The sequence below is a fragment of the Carlito syrichta genome, unplaced genomic scaffold, assembly GCF_000164805.1.
Source record: "Carlito syrichta isolate Samal-C Ts95f unplaced genomic scaffold, Tarsius_syrichta-2.0.1 Scaffold221453, whole genome shotgun sequence".
NCBI lineage: Eukaryota > Metazoa > Chordata > Mammalia > Primates > Tarsiidae > Carlito > Carlito syrichta.
In genome coordinates this window covers 18413-33432 of record NW_007165549.1, presented here as the reverse complement: position 1 = coordinate 33432, position 15020 = coordinate 18413, and the positions used below count along the sequence as shown (strand labels likewise).

The 15020-nt window shown below is 40.4% G+C and overlaps 1 protein-coding gene across 3 annotated transcripts; it reads left to right on the top strand.

The window, feature by feature from the left end:
* The first annotated feature begins 115 nt into the window (after positions 1-115).
* Positions 116-14920, top strand: CCNJ (cyclin J). Of its 3 annotated transcripts, none has more exons than XM_008051681.2 (5): positions 116-231; positions 6156-6366; positions 13254-13553; positions 13677-13800; positions 14356-14920. In XM_008051681.2, exons 1-5 carry the CDS (start codon positions 163-165, stop codon positions 14765-14767), a joined length of 1116 nt encoding a protein of 371 aa, XP_008049872.1. In that variant the 5' UTR covers positions 116-162; the 3' UTR covers positions 14768-14920. The 3 variants fall into 3 exon arrangements, with proteins under 3 accessions (XP_008049872.1, XP_008049871.1, XP_008049870.1); XM_008051680.2 differs by having other exon boundaries at positions 13674-13800; XM_008051679.2 differs by having other exon boundaries at positions 13641-13800.
* The last annotated feature ends 100 nt before the right edge of the window (positions 14921-15020 follow it).

Sequence of the window (15020 nt, the reverse complement as noted above, 5' to 3'; positions counted from 1 at the left end):
CCGGCGCCCGGCCGGCTGGGCAGCGCCCTCGGCAGCGGCCGCCGCGGGGTCGGGCGGGCGGCGCGGGGTCCCGCCCCGGGAGCGGGCGCGGCGCTGACCGCGCCTGGGCTGTGTCTTGCAGGCTGAGGTCGCCGCGTCGGGCCGGGCGCGCCGCCGGGTCCCATGGAGCTGGAGGGGCAGTGGTGGCGAGGACAGCTGGCCGCCGACATCCACCAGGCGCTCCGGTACAAGGTGAGGCCCGCCGGCCCGGGCGGGCTCCTCGCTCGCTGCCTTCCAGGCCGGGAGAGGCGGGTGCGCGCGCGCGCTCAAGTTCATCAACTTTCCGGCTCCTTCCCGGGATGGGCCGGGACGGGCTGCGACTTACCTGCGGGGTTGGGGGCGGAGAGGGACGTTCCGACGTCCTGGTTTCCAGGTGGAGCGTGGGTTCGATCTTGTGTTTTGAAAGGCTCCATACGGGCTGAGTTTGTATGGGGCGGAGCAGCCCTTCGCGTTCGCCAGCGGACGTTGCTTGCAGCTTTCCGTCGGAGTCTTGTCTGTCCAGATGAGCTCCCCAGCCTTTCCACTAATGGGCTGTGAGGTTTGGGGACAAGCTGATTTTCGTTTCTTCGGTTTCCTCACCTGTAAAATGAGGAATGGTAACGGGATGTCCCTTGTGACTGGGGCAGTTGTGAAATTTTGGAGCAACGCTTGGCTTATCAAAGCAGTACAGGGTGATAACTGTTGTTACGACTTACCCTCAAGATCTGGGCTTCTGCTATTATCAAAGGCCGCAAGCAGGCCTCGTATACTTAATAGATATTGAAGAAAATAGACTCTTTCAGCACAAAGCAAAGTCTGTATTGTTGCCCCTAAGTGGCGGTTTTAACCTGCCTGTCACAAGAGAGCTTAATGAGACATCCCTTCCTCTTCGATAACCAGAAGAGAGACCAGATTCAAAGTGATCTCTAGCTGAACGCAGGCTTCACCTTGGCTAGAGAGAACCATTTGTTAAGTTAGAAAATTGAGAAAGAAGCAAGACAGCTGGCTCTTTAATAAAGAACATTCTGACCCTTGGAGTTGAGCTCTTGGGATGATCATGAGCCTGTATCTTGAATTAAGTAGATTGGAAAACCTTTTTCTGACCTAAATTGTTACAATTGGACCCTTTTCTGAGGCCTGAGATTTCTAAATGGTGTTTATTAGCTGACATTCAGTCTTTTAGGCACTGACTACACACCTCAGCCCCCCTCGATCATTTGTGCCACATAATTCCAACTGTAGAATCTCTGGAGTGTTAGAGAAAGAGCTGCAGGTTGGCCACATTGAAAGTTTACAGATACACTTTTGATGTTTTTTTCCTTCAGATGCCATCTTTCCGTTTGAAACGTTTCCATTTTTTAAACATTGATATATGATAGTTGTGTATATCTCAAAAAGTTCTTTAAGTGTCAGCCCCTTTATTCCTCTGGTACGTGTTGAAACTAATTATTTGATGTTAAAGATACATTTTTTTTTTTAAATCTCCTTTCAGGAAAAACATACATTTTTTAATTGACATGAAACTTGAAAGATTTTTCTTGGTGATCCCCATCGTTTTCAATTCTTATATTTTGTGTGTAGATAATTTTAATTCTGAGTGGTTATCTGCGTTAATTTTGTCTGTTGAGGTTGGAAGTGGATTTTTTTAAAGACCCAGATTTGTTGGATGCTTCTATGCATTAGTCTCTAGAGGGTCTGAGGAACAAGACCCGACCCTGCACTCAAGTTGCTTATGAGCTAGTAGAGGGAGAGTAGCCCAAGGTCTGAAGGATTGTTACCGAAGTTGTCTTGGACTGTCTGTAGCATGCTGCCCAAAGGTGTCCTTATTGTACCTTTGAGCCCTACTTTAAGCACGTCTTGTGATTTGACAAACTTTATAGAGAATTTACATCAATCAGTAAAACTTGAACTTGTAGAACTGGAGAGATGATACACCGCAGGAAGTGAAAATGAACTTTTCTCAAAGAAAAGAGATGGTAATTCTGGGCTGTTAATTGGTGATTTAGCCGGATAGTTATCTGTTTGTTTGTTCTATATGTTGAGTACTTGGGATGTTTGCGATGCTATGCCAGGAGTTAGAGCAGTAACAGTAGATGACAGACGTGATCCCTTCCCTCATAGTCTAATCTTTTTTATAATTTAGAGCATCCACATTTAGACTTTGTTTGGGCAGTTGCCATTGAGATACTGTGGAAAGTGTTCTATATTTAGACCTAAGGTTTGCAAAGAAGTAATTAGTGTGACTGTATCTACTAGGGATGAGTAAAAATTACAATGAATGGAAATCCTCATGCCAGCTGTACTGTTTTTTGTAAAATATAATTTACTGCCTCCCCCCAAAAAATCCAATAAAGTAGCTGTCCCCTTAAACGCTTGTGTTGCCTTTTCTCCTTATCATTTTTTGCTATGTATACTTAGTGTCATAGGCTGTTAGAGAAGGTATTTTTAGGAGCCTTAATAACAGATGGGAGCAATTCTAACTTTGTGAGAAACTTTAGGAAGGTAAAGTTCATCAGTGTTTTCCATGTATGTTTCCCAGGGAGTCCTTAAAACCCTGGTTAGGCCTTTTTTTCCAGAAAACCTACCCTGGCTTTTCTTTTTCCCCCTAACTCCTTAACCCTTAAGCTGAGTTTTTTTTTTTTTTTTCCTCAGTATTCCATAATACCCTGTGATCACTATATTGTGTTAATGTTCTCTGTATTTGATTCACCTGCTAGAAAGAGGCTTGAGACAGTTTTTCCAGCTTTTGTTCCTCCGGTTAGCAGGAATAACCCATGTCTACATGGATGGACGATGCTCTGTAAATGTCACATGATGGCAGCAAAGGTAAAATTGCAACTCATTTACACCACTGTAAAGATCTACAGAAATAGTGAAGGAGAAAAGAAAAATCTTAGGCACTACATGAGAAGTCACCAAATATTTATCTGAAGAAATTTTTTTTTTTTCCTCAGTAGTGTTTGTTTAAACTTTTCTCACTTATACAAAAAAAAGTAAAACATAAAATGGCCCATTAGCCTATCATTCAAGTAACCCCTGCTAATATATTTTTTAAAAACTTTTAAGTGATGGCTGCACAGGGTTAAAAATATTTCAGATAGTAAAGGAAGGTTTTAAAATGAACCTCCTACAACCCTCACAATTCCCTGGTCCTCTAGGGTTATCACCATTATTGTTCTTCCCTGAAAAGATGCCCAATAAGTTTGTATATCTTCAAGAAAAATATTTCTGTTATCACAGACATCATAATATATATATTCACTGTTTTATACCTTTCTCCAACTCCACCCTCAATTTATCAGACTTTTCCATATCAATACATACAGGTCTACTGCCACTTTGAATTGATGCCCCGTAGTTTATTTAACCAGTTCCCTGTTGATAGGTATCATGTGTCTTTAAAACTTTTTATTTTGAAATTACAGTAGTTGCATATGCAGTTGTAAGAAATGACACTGTGAGGTTTCCCTATGCCCTTTACCCAGTGTCCTCCAGTGGTAGCATCTTAAGACATTTTAGTACAGTATCACAACTGAGATATTGTAGAGATACAAAGTCCATATAGAACATTCTCCATTACCACAGGATCTCTCAAGTCGCCCTGTTATGAAAAGCCCACCCTGTTTCCTCCATGCTCATACCCCACCTTAGCCCTTGGCAGCCACTAATCTGATCTCCATTTCTATAATTTTGTCCTTTTAAGAATGTTAGGTAAATGGAATCATGGACCTTTTGGGGCTTTACTTTTCCTACTCAGTGAAATTCTCTGGAGATTCATCTAGGTTTGGGGGCATTAAGCTTTTTTATTCCACTGTTTTGCTATCAGAAACAGTGCTACAAAGAACCTCCTTAAATGTAGAGTGATGCCTAGACCTAGGGTTGCTAGATTAAAGGGTATCAGCATTTTTAAAGATTTAATTATAATTACCTAATTACCCATTAAAAATTGTATCAGTGGTCAATCTGACCAATAGTATGTGAGAGTTCCTTATTTCTCTTGTTATCACAGGTAAATACTGATAAAGTCTAATCTAGTAAGTGAAAAACTGTTTAATTCTTTAAATTTGAATGAGACCAGGAATTGCTTTATACGTTTTTGGCTGTATTGTATTTTTCCTGTGAACTATCTGTTCATATTTGTTGCCTCTTTCTTACTGATTTGTAAGTGGTCTCTAAATAAGGAATTTGTTCTTGACCGGGTACAGTGGCTCACGCCTGTAATCCTAGCACTTTGGGACGCCAAGGCAAGAGAATTGCTTGATCCCAGGAGTTTGAGGCCAGCCTGGGCAACATAGAGATATCTCATTCTACCAAAAAGAAAAAATTAGCTGAGTGTGGTGGGGCACGCCTGTAGTCCCAGCTATTCCGGAGGCTGCGGCAAAAGGATTACCTGAGCCCAGGATGTTTAGGCTGCAGTGAGCCATGATCATGCCATTGCACTCAGCCTGGGTAACAGAGTGAGACTCTGACTCGGGGGGGGGGTGTAGTTTTTTATCATATGTGGCAGAAATACTAAATATTAAATGCATGTATTCTCTCCTAATTTAAAATGCCATTGTTACCACATAGGTCCTCCTATCCATGTATGTAAGTCTTTAGTAGGTGCCAGAATGGCAATCCTTCTATTGTCTCATCTCCAAGAGAGTTGCTGGCTCTTAATATTTGAGATATTTTCACTTCTCTCCCTCCTTTCCTTCACTAGATAAATGTATATCCTTATTTCTTCCAGGGTTGCCATTATGTCAGATGCTGCTTGGGCATTTATCAAAATGATTGCATATTTATGTATTGATTTTTATTTTGACATTAATGGATTTTCTAATATCAAACCATCCTTGTATTTCTGGGGTGTACTACAGTTGATACTTTTTTTTGATAAATTACTAAATTACATTGGCTACTAGTTTATTTTAGGAAATATTACATTAATGTGTAATTTCCTTTTTTATTTTTTATTATAAATGCACATAACAAAACTTAATATTTTAACCATTTTTAAGTGTACAGTTCAGTGACATTAGGTACATTTATATAGTTGCAACCACTGCCACTATCCATCTTTAGGCATTTTTCTCTTCCCAAACTGAAACTGTACCCACTGAACAATTACTCCCCAATTTCCCACTCTCCAGCCTGTGATAACCATGATTCTACTTTCTGTTTGTATGAATTTGACTATCTGGGTACTTCATATAAGTAGAATCATATAATAAATGTCCTTTTGTGCCTGACTTTTCACTTAACATACTGGCTTAAGGTTCACCCATGTAGAATTTCCTTTCTAAAGTTGCATAGTATTCCATTGTATATATATACCACATTTTGTTTATTCATTCATCTACTGATAGGCATTTGGGTTGTTTCCACTTTTTGGTTATTGTGAATAATGCTTTTATAAACATGGTGTACAAATATGGTGTTCTGTTCAAGTCCCTGCTTTCAGTTCTTTTGATTTCAGTATATATCTAAACATAGAATTGCTGGATCACGTGGTAATATAAGATGAATTTGTAAGCTTTCCATCTTTATGCTCTGGAAATCATTTAATAATATAGTTCTAAAATTGAACAGTGATTTTAGATGTATGAAAGGATGATGCCAAAGGGGAGATCATCAAACTGCTAAAAGGGAAACAAAATCCGAAGATGCCAGTGTATGGATACTGGTCCCCACATCTCTGCAAGTGTAATACAGTACGCAGCATACCAGGATTATATCCACTTATCTTACCTTATAACTAAGTAATCAAAAGCTTTGAGCTTCTTGGAGAAGGGTGTATGTGTTGTGTCTTTGGTTTTTTTGGTAAGGATGTTTTTCTGAAAACAACTTGGTAGGAAAACAGGATTCCTTTATTAAAACTCTTTATAGAATGCATCCATTCCATAAAGCAAGAAACAACATGTATAACTGGTCACACCAGAAGTGGTTAAGAATAAGGAGAGTAGTTTGATTTTAAGTTAAATTTTAAATGCCATTTATTATCCTCCACCCAACTTGTTTGTTTTTGTGTTTCACTCAAAGAAAATATGATTTAGGGACTTACAACAGTAATGTTCTAGAAAAACAATGTTAAGTCTTTGCATTGTGGGGCTACTTCTACAGATAAGTCTGACTAAATGCTGTTCCTCTTTACTTAGGAGCTGAAGTTGCCCTCCTACAAAGGCCAGTCCCCTCAACTAAGTCTCAGGCGGTATTTTGCTGACTTGATTGCCATTGTGAGCAATCGCTTTACACTCTGCCCATCTGCCCGACATCTTGCTGTCTATTTGCTGGACTTGTTTATGGATCGCTATGACATCTCTATCCAACAGCTCCATCTAGTTGCGCTTTCCTGTCTGCTTTTAGCAAGTAAGTGTGAATCTGACTACATGACTAGAAATTTCCATTGTTTATATAATAAAATTAATTTATGTAGCACTTAATGAAGTATCACCAAATCCTATATATTCCAGTTTCCTGATATAAACAAAATGCCTCTCAGCACAATAATTCTTAACTAGGCATTTAAAAGTGACTCTAGAATGGTTTGAAAATATGTGCCTTGGCCCTACATTGTGGAGATTCTGATACAAATGTTTAGACCACCCCAGATCTACTGAATCAGAATCTACATAATGGGGCCTGGGAATTTTCTAACTTTTTAAAAGTTCCAAAGGTGATTCTGATGTACCTTCCAGTTGAGAACAAGTCTTAAAGTAATGATTCTCAACCAGAAGCAGTTTTGTCTCACAGAGAACCTTTGACGATGTATGGAGAAATTTTTGGTTGTCACATCCTGGGGTACGGAGTGCTGCTTGTATCTAGTACATAAGGTGTGGGGTGCTGCTAAACATTTTGTAGTGCACAGGACAGTTCCCCATAACAAGTAATTCTCTGGTCCAGAACATCCGTGGAGCTGAAGTTGAGAAACTGTTAAGGATACCATATACTTATATTAGAATACTTCCTACTGACTACTTAATGAATGAGTTGGCTTGATGAACTGAAAGTTAATGTGCAATTGCTACAAATGTGAAAACCTTCACTTAGGCTGACTGGTAGGCGTCAAGATCAATCTGATACAACCATACTTGTCACTCAGTACAGAATATGCTGATGGACCTCTTGGCGCCTTTGTTGTAACATCTTCCTGAAACTAGTTTCTTTGCTTATTAGTACCCTCCTGAGGAGAGAAGGCAAGGAAGGAAATTGAAATTGAGTTTTTCTTCTTCTATGATGTGAGAAGATTGTATTTTATGCTGAAGTTGAATCAGTAATGTAGTTTTTATATTATCTGTCATTGCAATAGAAATGTAAGCCCTATTTCAAAGTAGTTTGTAGATATATTGACAACCTTCACCTCTAACCCCCTTGAGGTTTTGGGATCCAGTGTGGCTGTCTGAGGAACATTCCCCTACACCTATGCCTCCAGAGGTCTTTCAAAAACACTTCTGTGCTTTGGCTGCTTATAAACCTAAAACCAAATGCAGTCCTATATGGTATCATCTCTGGTACTTATCTCTTCTCAGATGTTATTTTCCTACTCTATTCTTCCTTTGATCTGGTGATCTCAACTACTTATCGTGTCCCCTTGAATGCCCTTTTGTAAGTCATTTCAGATCTCTGTGGAACCAGGCAGAATGTGAATAAAACACAGCGTGGCAGACTTCCCCCTGCCCTGTGTTAAGGTAGAAACTGCTTAATACAGCATTCAGAGCCTGCCATCTGGACCTGCCACCTTTCTAGTCTCATCCTCCAGCTCTCTTCCCACGGACCTCGAGCCAAATTTTTAGCAGAATACTGTCTACTTCCTGAGTATCTGTATCACCCCTTTAATCTGTTGTCCTCTGAGATGTAGACACATCGCCCACCCCTTCCCCACCCAGAAGCCAGAGAGGTAATGCTTGTACATTTATAATTAGCCTTTAATTTAACCTTTAATTAAAGTTTCATGCTCATAAGTAATCACGTGTATAATACTGTATGTGTTTCATCACTGGCTCTGAAGCCCTTTGGGGTTTAATAGTTTGTGTAAGATTGGAGAAACACACACTTGATAGGTTAGATATGTGAGATTCCACAAAAAAAGTGACTTTTTGTTATCCTGTAGAATGTTAGTTTCTTATAGACACTGGAAATCAGACATGCAAGTGAGTTATTTTAACAACTTGGAATCACTAGTGGAAAGTAACTTTTTGCTGCTGTGTGGCTATCACTGTCATGGTAACATTGCCAAGTCTCACTTGCTCTGTGCTGCTATCCTTCAAGTGTGGGGTGGGCCAAGAGGGAGGTTCATCTTTGGTTCCACCTGACGTTGGTTGGAATGGAGTTTTCAACTGTTCCTGTTTTTACATTAGATATTACTGTTAGTTTTAAGGTCATAATCAGTATATTTCATTGAAGACTAATTGGTTTAATCTCTTGGTCATTGATAGTCAATTTTGGCTTATTTTCCAATAACTAGGCTTTAGAGTCTATATTTGCTGGAGTTCAGATATGAATCATTTATCATCTGTCACTGAAAGGACTGGATACCTCCCTTTTACTGGTAGTACTTGAACCCCCCTTTTCTTGAAAAAAAAGAACCGCTGTTACAACCCATTCCTTTTGTATTGGAGAGTGGGAATGTGTGTGAGGCATCCTTTAGGATCTCAGGGTCCCCAAGTAGGACGAGGTCAAAAGAACTTGAGCTGTCAGTTCTACTCCAGGGTCAGGAGTCTAAGAGGCTGGCCCCCAGCTGGCAGTGGTCCAGCCGCTCCCCTACCCTCAGTTTATAGGTTTACAGCAAAAGAGCTTAGGATGCTTATAAACTGATAGCCTGTTGTCAGTGTCTGATGTCTGTTTTAAGTTTGTGGGGTTCATCCTGGTGTTGCTTACATTCTTATACTCTCTTGTCTTACAATTAGATACCCATGGCAACTATCCAATTAGTTATCATAAACAAATAATGCTTTTCTCCTTACAGAATGATTGAACTCTGTGTGTACCCCCTCCCAGCTGCTCCCTGCTTCGAGATGGGTGTCCTTTGTAGAAAGATGAACAGTTTGCAGCTGACAGGACTGGGTGACAGGACTGGGTGACAGTTACATTCCAGTGATGGAATAAGTTGGAGAACTGTAGGTAGTTTGACCAAAGACGGGGCACACCTTGTAAGTTCCAGAAGCAGGTGCTTATCCAGCTGCCTGGGTGTCTACACTAATAGTGATAGGAAGGAAGGGCTTGCAGAGTATCTGACTAGAGAGTGGGGTGCAGTGTTTTAGAGCAAGATAGTGATGGATTTCCTGGGTTTTAATGTATCTTATTAGGAGTATGAATTTCAACAACCCTTGAGCCTCAGGTTAGTTTTAAATGGAAATAGAGACAGTTACCTCACAGAGTTTTGAGGATCAAGTGGGGTAATATGTTTAAAAGCACTCTGAAAATTGAAACAAAGAGTTTAGCATTATAATTCCTTCATAAACTAAATCTGTTCTGTAATCTTTTTTCTTTCTTTCTTTTTTGAGTCAGAGTCTCACTCTGTTGTCCAGGCTAGAAGAGTGCAGTGGCACACTCACGGCCACTGCAGCCTCGACCTGTGGGCTCAAGTGATCCTTCCACGTCAGTCTTCCAAGTAGCTGGAACTGTAGGCATGCGCTACCACGCCTGGCTAATTTTTTATTTATTGTAGAGATGAGGTCTTGCCAAGTTTCCCAGGCTGTTCTCGAACCCGTGCACTCAGGCAGTCCCCTCATCTCAGCCTCCCAACGTGCTGGGATTACAGGCTCGAGCCACCGCTCCCGGCCTGTTCTATAATCTTTAGCCTGCTTCTCTTACCCTAAAGGTTTTGGCTTATTCTAAAATGGACCCTGACTTGAAATTCTCATATTCCAACTCTTTCATGTATATACCCTTGGCTTCTGTGACCAGCATTAGATTTGTAGAGTGTATGGAAGCCATCTTGAAGATAAGGGTTATGATAATCTGCTCAAGGTCTTGTGTAACTAAGAAATGATCTTGGAGTTAAGATGAAGCCAAAAGTGAGATAATAGACTTTTAGTAGTAACAGTCTATAACAAATGCTTGTTTCCCCTTGTCCACCAATACTTGGTTAGAAAAGTGTTTTACTTTATTATCTGATCTATGAAAAATTATCTCAAATTTGATTGAATTTGCATCTCCGTTTTTAATGAGCTTAGAATTTTTTCTATGAATCACTTCTTCCTGTTTTTTACCCATTTTTATATTTGGTTGATGCCTTATAAATTTGTGATGATTCATAGTATATGTTAAGGATGACTTTTTTCCTCCACTTAGTAATAAAAGACTAGAGTATGGGTTGCCAGAGCTTACAAAAACATTGGATCCATGCACTACTCAGGACACAAATCTCTACCACGTGCCTATCCTTCATTACTTACTTTGAAACAAGTATGTCAGCTTCCATGGCTGATCTGAACACTTCCTATAAAGGAAAGACAACCCAGTGTTTTGTTTCCATGGCCTCTAATTCTTTATTTTCTAGGAAGCAGATATGAATTTCCTGTGCCCTTATTTCCTGTTTGGGGCTTTTATCAATATAATCACATGGCTTCTGGTATTTCCTTTCCATTGAAGAAACTGAAGTTTTGATCTGTGTGTGGTATTGTGGATAAGTAGATTTAGAATACATACACAGAGCAGTCAGCACAAACAAAAAACTATAGATGTGAATGCTAGCACTTGTTGATGTCATCACGCACTGAAATCCTTTAATATTTGTATATCTGAATACTTATGTCACTGTATATAATGAGAAAGTTAACCTGAATTAAAATCCAAGCACAGTTACTTAGGCAGTATGCAAGTTGTGTTTTACTGTGCAAGTCAGCGTGCAGTGTCTTTCACACTTGTAACAGCTGAATGTGTTATAAATACAAAAATTTCAGAGATGCTTAATAGTGTCATTCTTGTATTCCTATGTAACCTGGTACAGTACTTTTGTGTGGAAGTGCTGATTTGGAGATTCAAGCATAAATCTCCCTTTTGGCTTCCAATTTTGGTTTCACTTAAACTTATTTGACCTTAAATGAATTGGTCCACCTCGCTACCTTGGTTTCTTGAGTAGTGAAATTGGTTGTGAGCAATTTTTTTTCCAAGATTGAAAGTTTCAAGGAGATAATATTAAACATTCTTGACCCTTGAATTATGGTATATTAATTTCTTCAAAGGAACTTCAAGCGTGATATAAATAAACACATTAATTTTTACAGTATTCCTTTGAAGTACATGGCCAGCATTGCTCTGCCACACAAATGGCAGGATGCTTGAAAGCTGTGATGATTCACCCAGAAGGACCCAAAAGCCGACGTCATCCTTCTGAAGTTCACTTTATGATACTGAAAACAGGGTTTCCTCTTCTCTTTTATCAGTGATGAAGCTGGATAACTGTGACATAAAGACTACTTTAACACTTTCAACTAAGTATATGCTATAAACCTTGTAAAATTTATGTGATTTGAATTGGGAAGGGCTGTCTGTAATTTTGAAAATCTTAATTTTGTGAGCTTGGATCAACTCCTACCTGCGACTGTATTTCAAGAGTATTTAAATAGAAAGAAATTCATCTCTGCCCCATCCATCACTCCTGCTTCTTTGGGCTTAGGTTCTTCTCAGGACATAAACTTAGAAGCTCCTGGCATCAGAGACAAAAGCTGCTATCCTAGTTCTGCTCCCTAAGCAAAGACCAAGGCAGTCAGCAGCACTTTTCTCTCCAGCCACAAGACAGGCCAACATGCGCAAATACTCCCTTTACCCACCTCACCCCTGATCAGTCACCATTGTCTGTATACTGAGTGTCTGAGCTGAGTGATGCTGGCCATAACCATTTGTTGAAGCAGCTTGACATATGGCACAAACCCATCCCTTGTAGGAGAGAAACGTCTTAAAGTAACTCTTCTGTTTCTTCTGTTTTGGCAGTCTTTTCCAAAAAATTGTTGGTTCTTTCCCAAAAAATTGTCTTTAAATGGAAATAATAAGATTTCCAAGAAAGCCAAATATATTGAAATTGCTATCAAAATATATTTAAATGTATCAAAATATTAAAACAAAAGTTTTGATAAAGTTAATATGCTTACTTAGTAACATTCTAACAATTTAGAACAAGTATGTGAAAATCTATTGTGAGAGATCCATAATAATTATATAAAAGGACTGTTTTAAGACTTAAATGTGGATTAGAGCATGATACTGAGAAGGAGGTAGCCTTGGTTCTGATTTCCTCTTCTCTGTAGATCACTGTGGGACAGACACCCACGGAGACTTGAGACAGCTCCTGAGTTCTGTTGCTGAATCTGGAAAATCATAACCATATTTGATAGTTGGTGAATGTTCTTTAGCCGTCAGTTCTAGAAATGCCTAAACGTTTATAAATGCAGTAAATACTTATTTGGAAATAAAAATGTAAGATGGTACACAGTCTATAGGAACATTATTCTGGGGCTGGGAAAGGAATCTTATTCTTCAGCATGCGTAGTTGAAACCTTATAGATAGTGTTTCCTGAAAAGAAATGAATGCCTTTGAATAATGAAATTCAGCCATCATACTATCTTTACTCTTATTCTTCTTTGAGTAAGGGGATTTAAGAGGGTATAAAGCGCCTCCCCTTTCCCCCTTTTATTTGTTTAGCAGACTAAACTAGATTTTTTTTTAAATGCAGAAGAGGAGGGATGGGCTCTTTGTGGGATGATAATGTTTGTGCTAACTATTCCATACTCAGCTCCTTCCTAGTCTCTTTATCTCTCTATAATTGAGATTCTGCTGAAAACATGCCAAGGTGAAATAGAAGATGTGAAGCTGGTACTATTCTTGACTTCAGATAAAGCTGTGACATTGAATTTTTAAAACTTATTTTTAAAATAAAATAATTTTTTCTCACCAGCCACTACCCGCCTGCAAAAAAAAAAATCCTGAAAATATTTGGCCGATAAGATTTGAGTGTTACTTTTTCGTTGGCACACATAACTATTTCCATTCTGCAATAGAACACAGATCAAAATATTTCCATGTTTCAAGCATATTTTTTCACGGGATGGGGAAGACTGGGGAGGACGGCCCTGGGAAAGAACATCTGCAAATGTAATGTGAAAACCACAGAGTTCCGGCACAGTCATATCTGTGTCAGGTAGGGCAAAGAATGCTCTGAATCTAAATCTGGGCTGTGAGACAGCAACTCCTCTTGTACTCACTAGACTGTAAGGCTCCTTGCCTGACATTTTCTCCCCACTTCTTTTCTTATAAGGTAAGTTTGAAGAGAAGGAAGACAGTGTGCCTAAGCTGGAGCAGCTCAACAGCCTGGGCTGCATGACCAACATGAATCTCGTATTAACAAAACAAAACTTGCTACACATGGAACTCTTACTATTAGAAACCTTCCAGTGGAACCTCTGCCTGCCGACAGCTGCCCATTTCATCGAGTATTATCTCTCTGAAGCTGTACATGAAACGGATCTTCATGATGGCTGGCCCATGATTTGCTTGGAAAAAACTAAACTCTACATGGCCAAGTATGCAGACTACTTCCTGGAAGTGTCTTTGCAAGGTGAGTGGTGAATGCCAGCCAGTGACTTGTGCGCCTGTTGTGACTTGTGTATTCTGTTGCTCAAGTTCATTTTTGGTGTCTCCACAGATTATGCCTTTCTAAATTATGCACCTTCTTTAGTAGCTGCTGCATGTGTTGCTTCTTCGAGGATTATACTTCGTCTTTCTCCAACGTGGCCTACAAGACTGCACCGTCTCACTGCTTACTCCTGGGATTTCTTAGTGCAGTGTATTGAACGCCTGTTGATGTAAGCCTGTTTGTTCTTGTGTTTGTAAATTCTCGTTAACATTTTTTCTTCATGTATAGGGTGCCCTAAAAACAACTTCTCAAAGGCACAGAGTTCTCAGGATACTTGCCTCTGGCAGCTGCCGGCTGCCATGACAAGCCCCTGTATGAGCAGAACTCTGTGGAAGGCAAGTCCCTTTGGCTGTTAACCAGGTAGAAGTTGTCAGTAGAATGACTCTGGGCACATGATAGGGAAAGGCACTGCTTTTGTATCTCTGAGACACAATAACTCTGAGATCAGTCCAGGCACATCTTCCCCATTCCCACGTCTTTGAATTTTGGGGGCCACTAGGATGTTACCAAAGTGGCAGTCACACTTACAGGCTTATTGTAGACATACTTCCTGGGCTAGAAGTTGTTTCAGGGTGCCGCTGAGGTCTCACTGTTGGTGGAATTATGCTAGTGGTGGCAGGTCGTGGAGCCAGCCATTTAGGACTTGGGGGTGGGACATGACTTCCTTTTAAATTCTTCTCAAGTAGCATTGTTAACAGTTTCCTCCTTTGTCTCCGTGTTTCAGTGCTCATGATAATGATGTGAAAGAAGCAAACAAGCAGAGAGGACAGGCAGGAGCCCAGTCAGCACAGCTCAGTGTGTTCCAGGCGGCCTCCCAGCCCTCACGGCCAGCTCACTTTCAGCAACCTCAGTATCTCCATCAGACACAGCAGACCTCACTGCAGTATCGCCATCCCACATCGGAACAACCAAGCTGTCAGCAGATTGTATCTACCACACACACCTCATCTTACACGCTACAGACGTGTCCGGCTGGCTTCCAAACTAGTGTTCAGGGCCTTGGGCACATGCAGACTGGTGTAGGGATGTCACTGGCAATACCAGTAGAAGTTAAACCATGTCTGAGTGTTTCTTACAATCGGAGTTATCAGATAAATGAACATTACCCTTGTATCACTCCCTGCTTTGAAAGGTGATGATGTGTGAAGGGAGTGACTGATCCAGGCTGCCTTGGGACTTGAAGCTCTGGGTAAGCTTTTTGTGAACTTCTCTTCGGAAGGAAGGGGATCAGGTGGCATCAGGACTCTTGGGTGCCAGCACCAGCAAGACTAAAAATCCCTTTCGAAGCACCGTGAATGCACGGGAGGACTCAGCAGTCACCTGAACAGTGTGTGTGTGTGTGTTGGAATCTGTTACAGCAGATCCCTGTATTTTGACAGAAATGTTCAA

Coding starts and splice junctions, on each gene's coding strand:
- CCNJ (XM_008051679.2), top strand. CDS start 163: ATGGAGCTGGAGGGGCAGTGGTGGCGAGGACAGCTGGCCGCCGACATC. Junction 232..6,155: donor ACCAGGCGCTCCGGTACAAG/GTGAGGCCCGCC, acceptor CTCTTTACTTAG/GAGCTGAAGTTGCCCTCCTA. Junction 13,554..13,640: donor CCTGGAAGTGTCTTTGCAAG/GTGAGTGGTGAA, acceptor GTGTCTCCACAG/ATTATGCCTTTCTAAATTAT.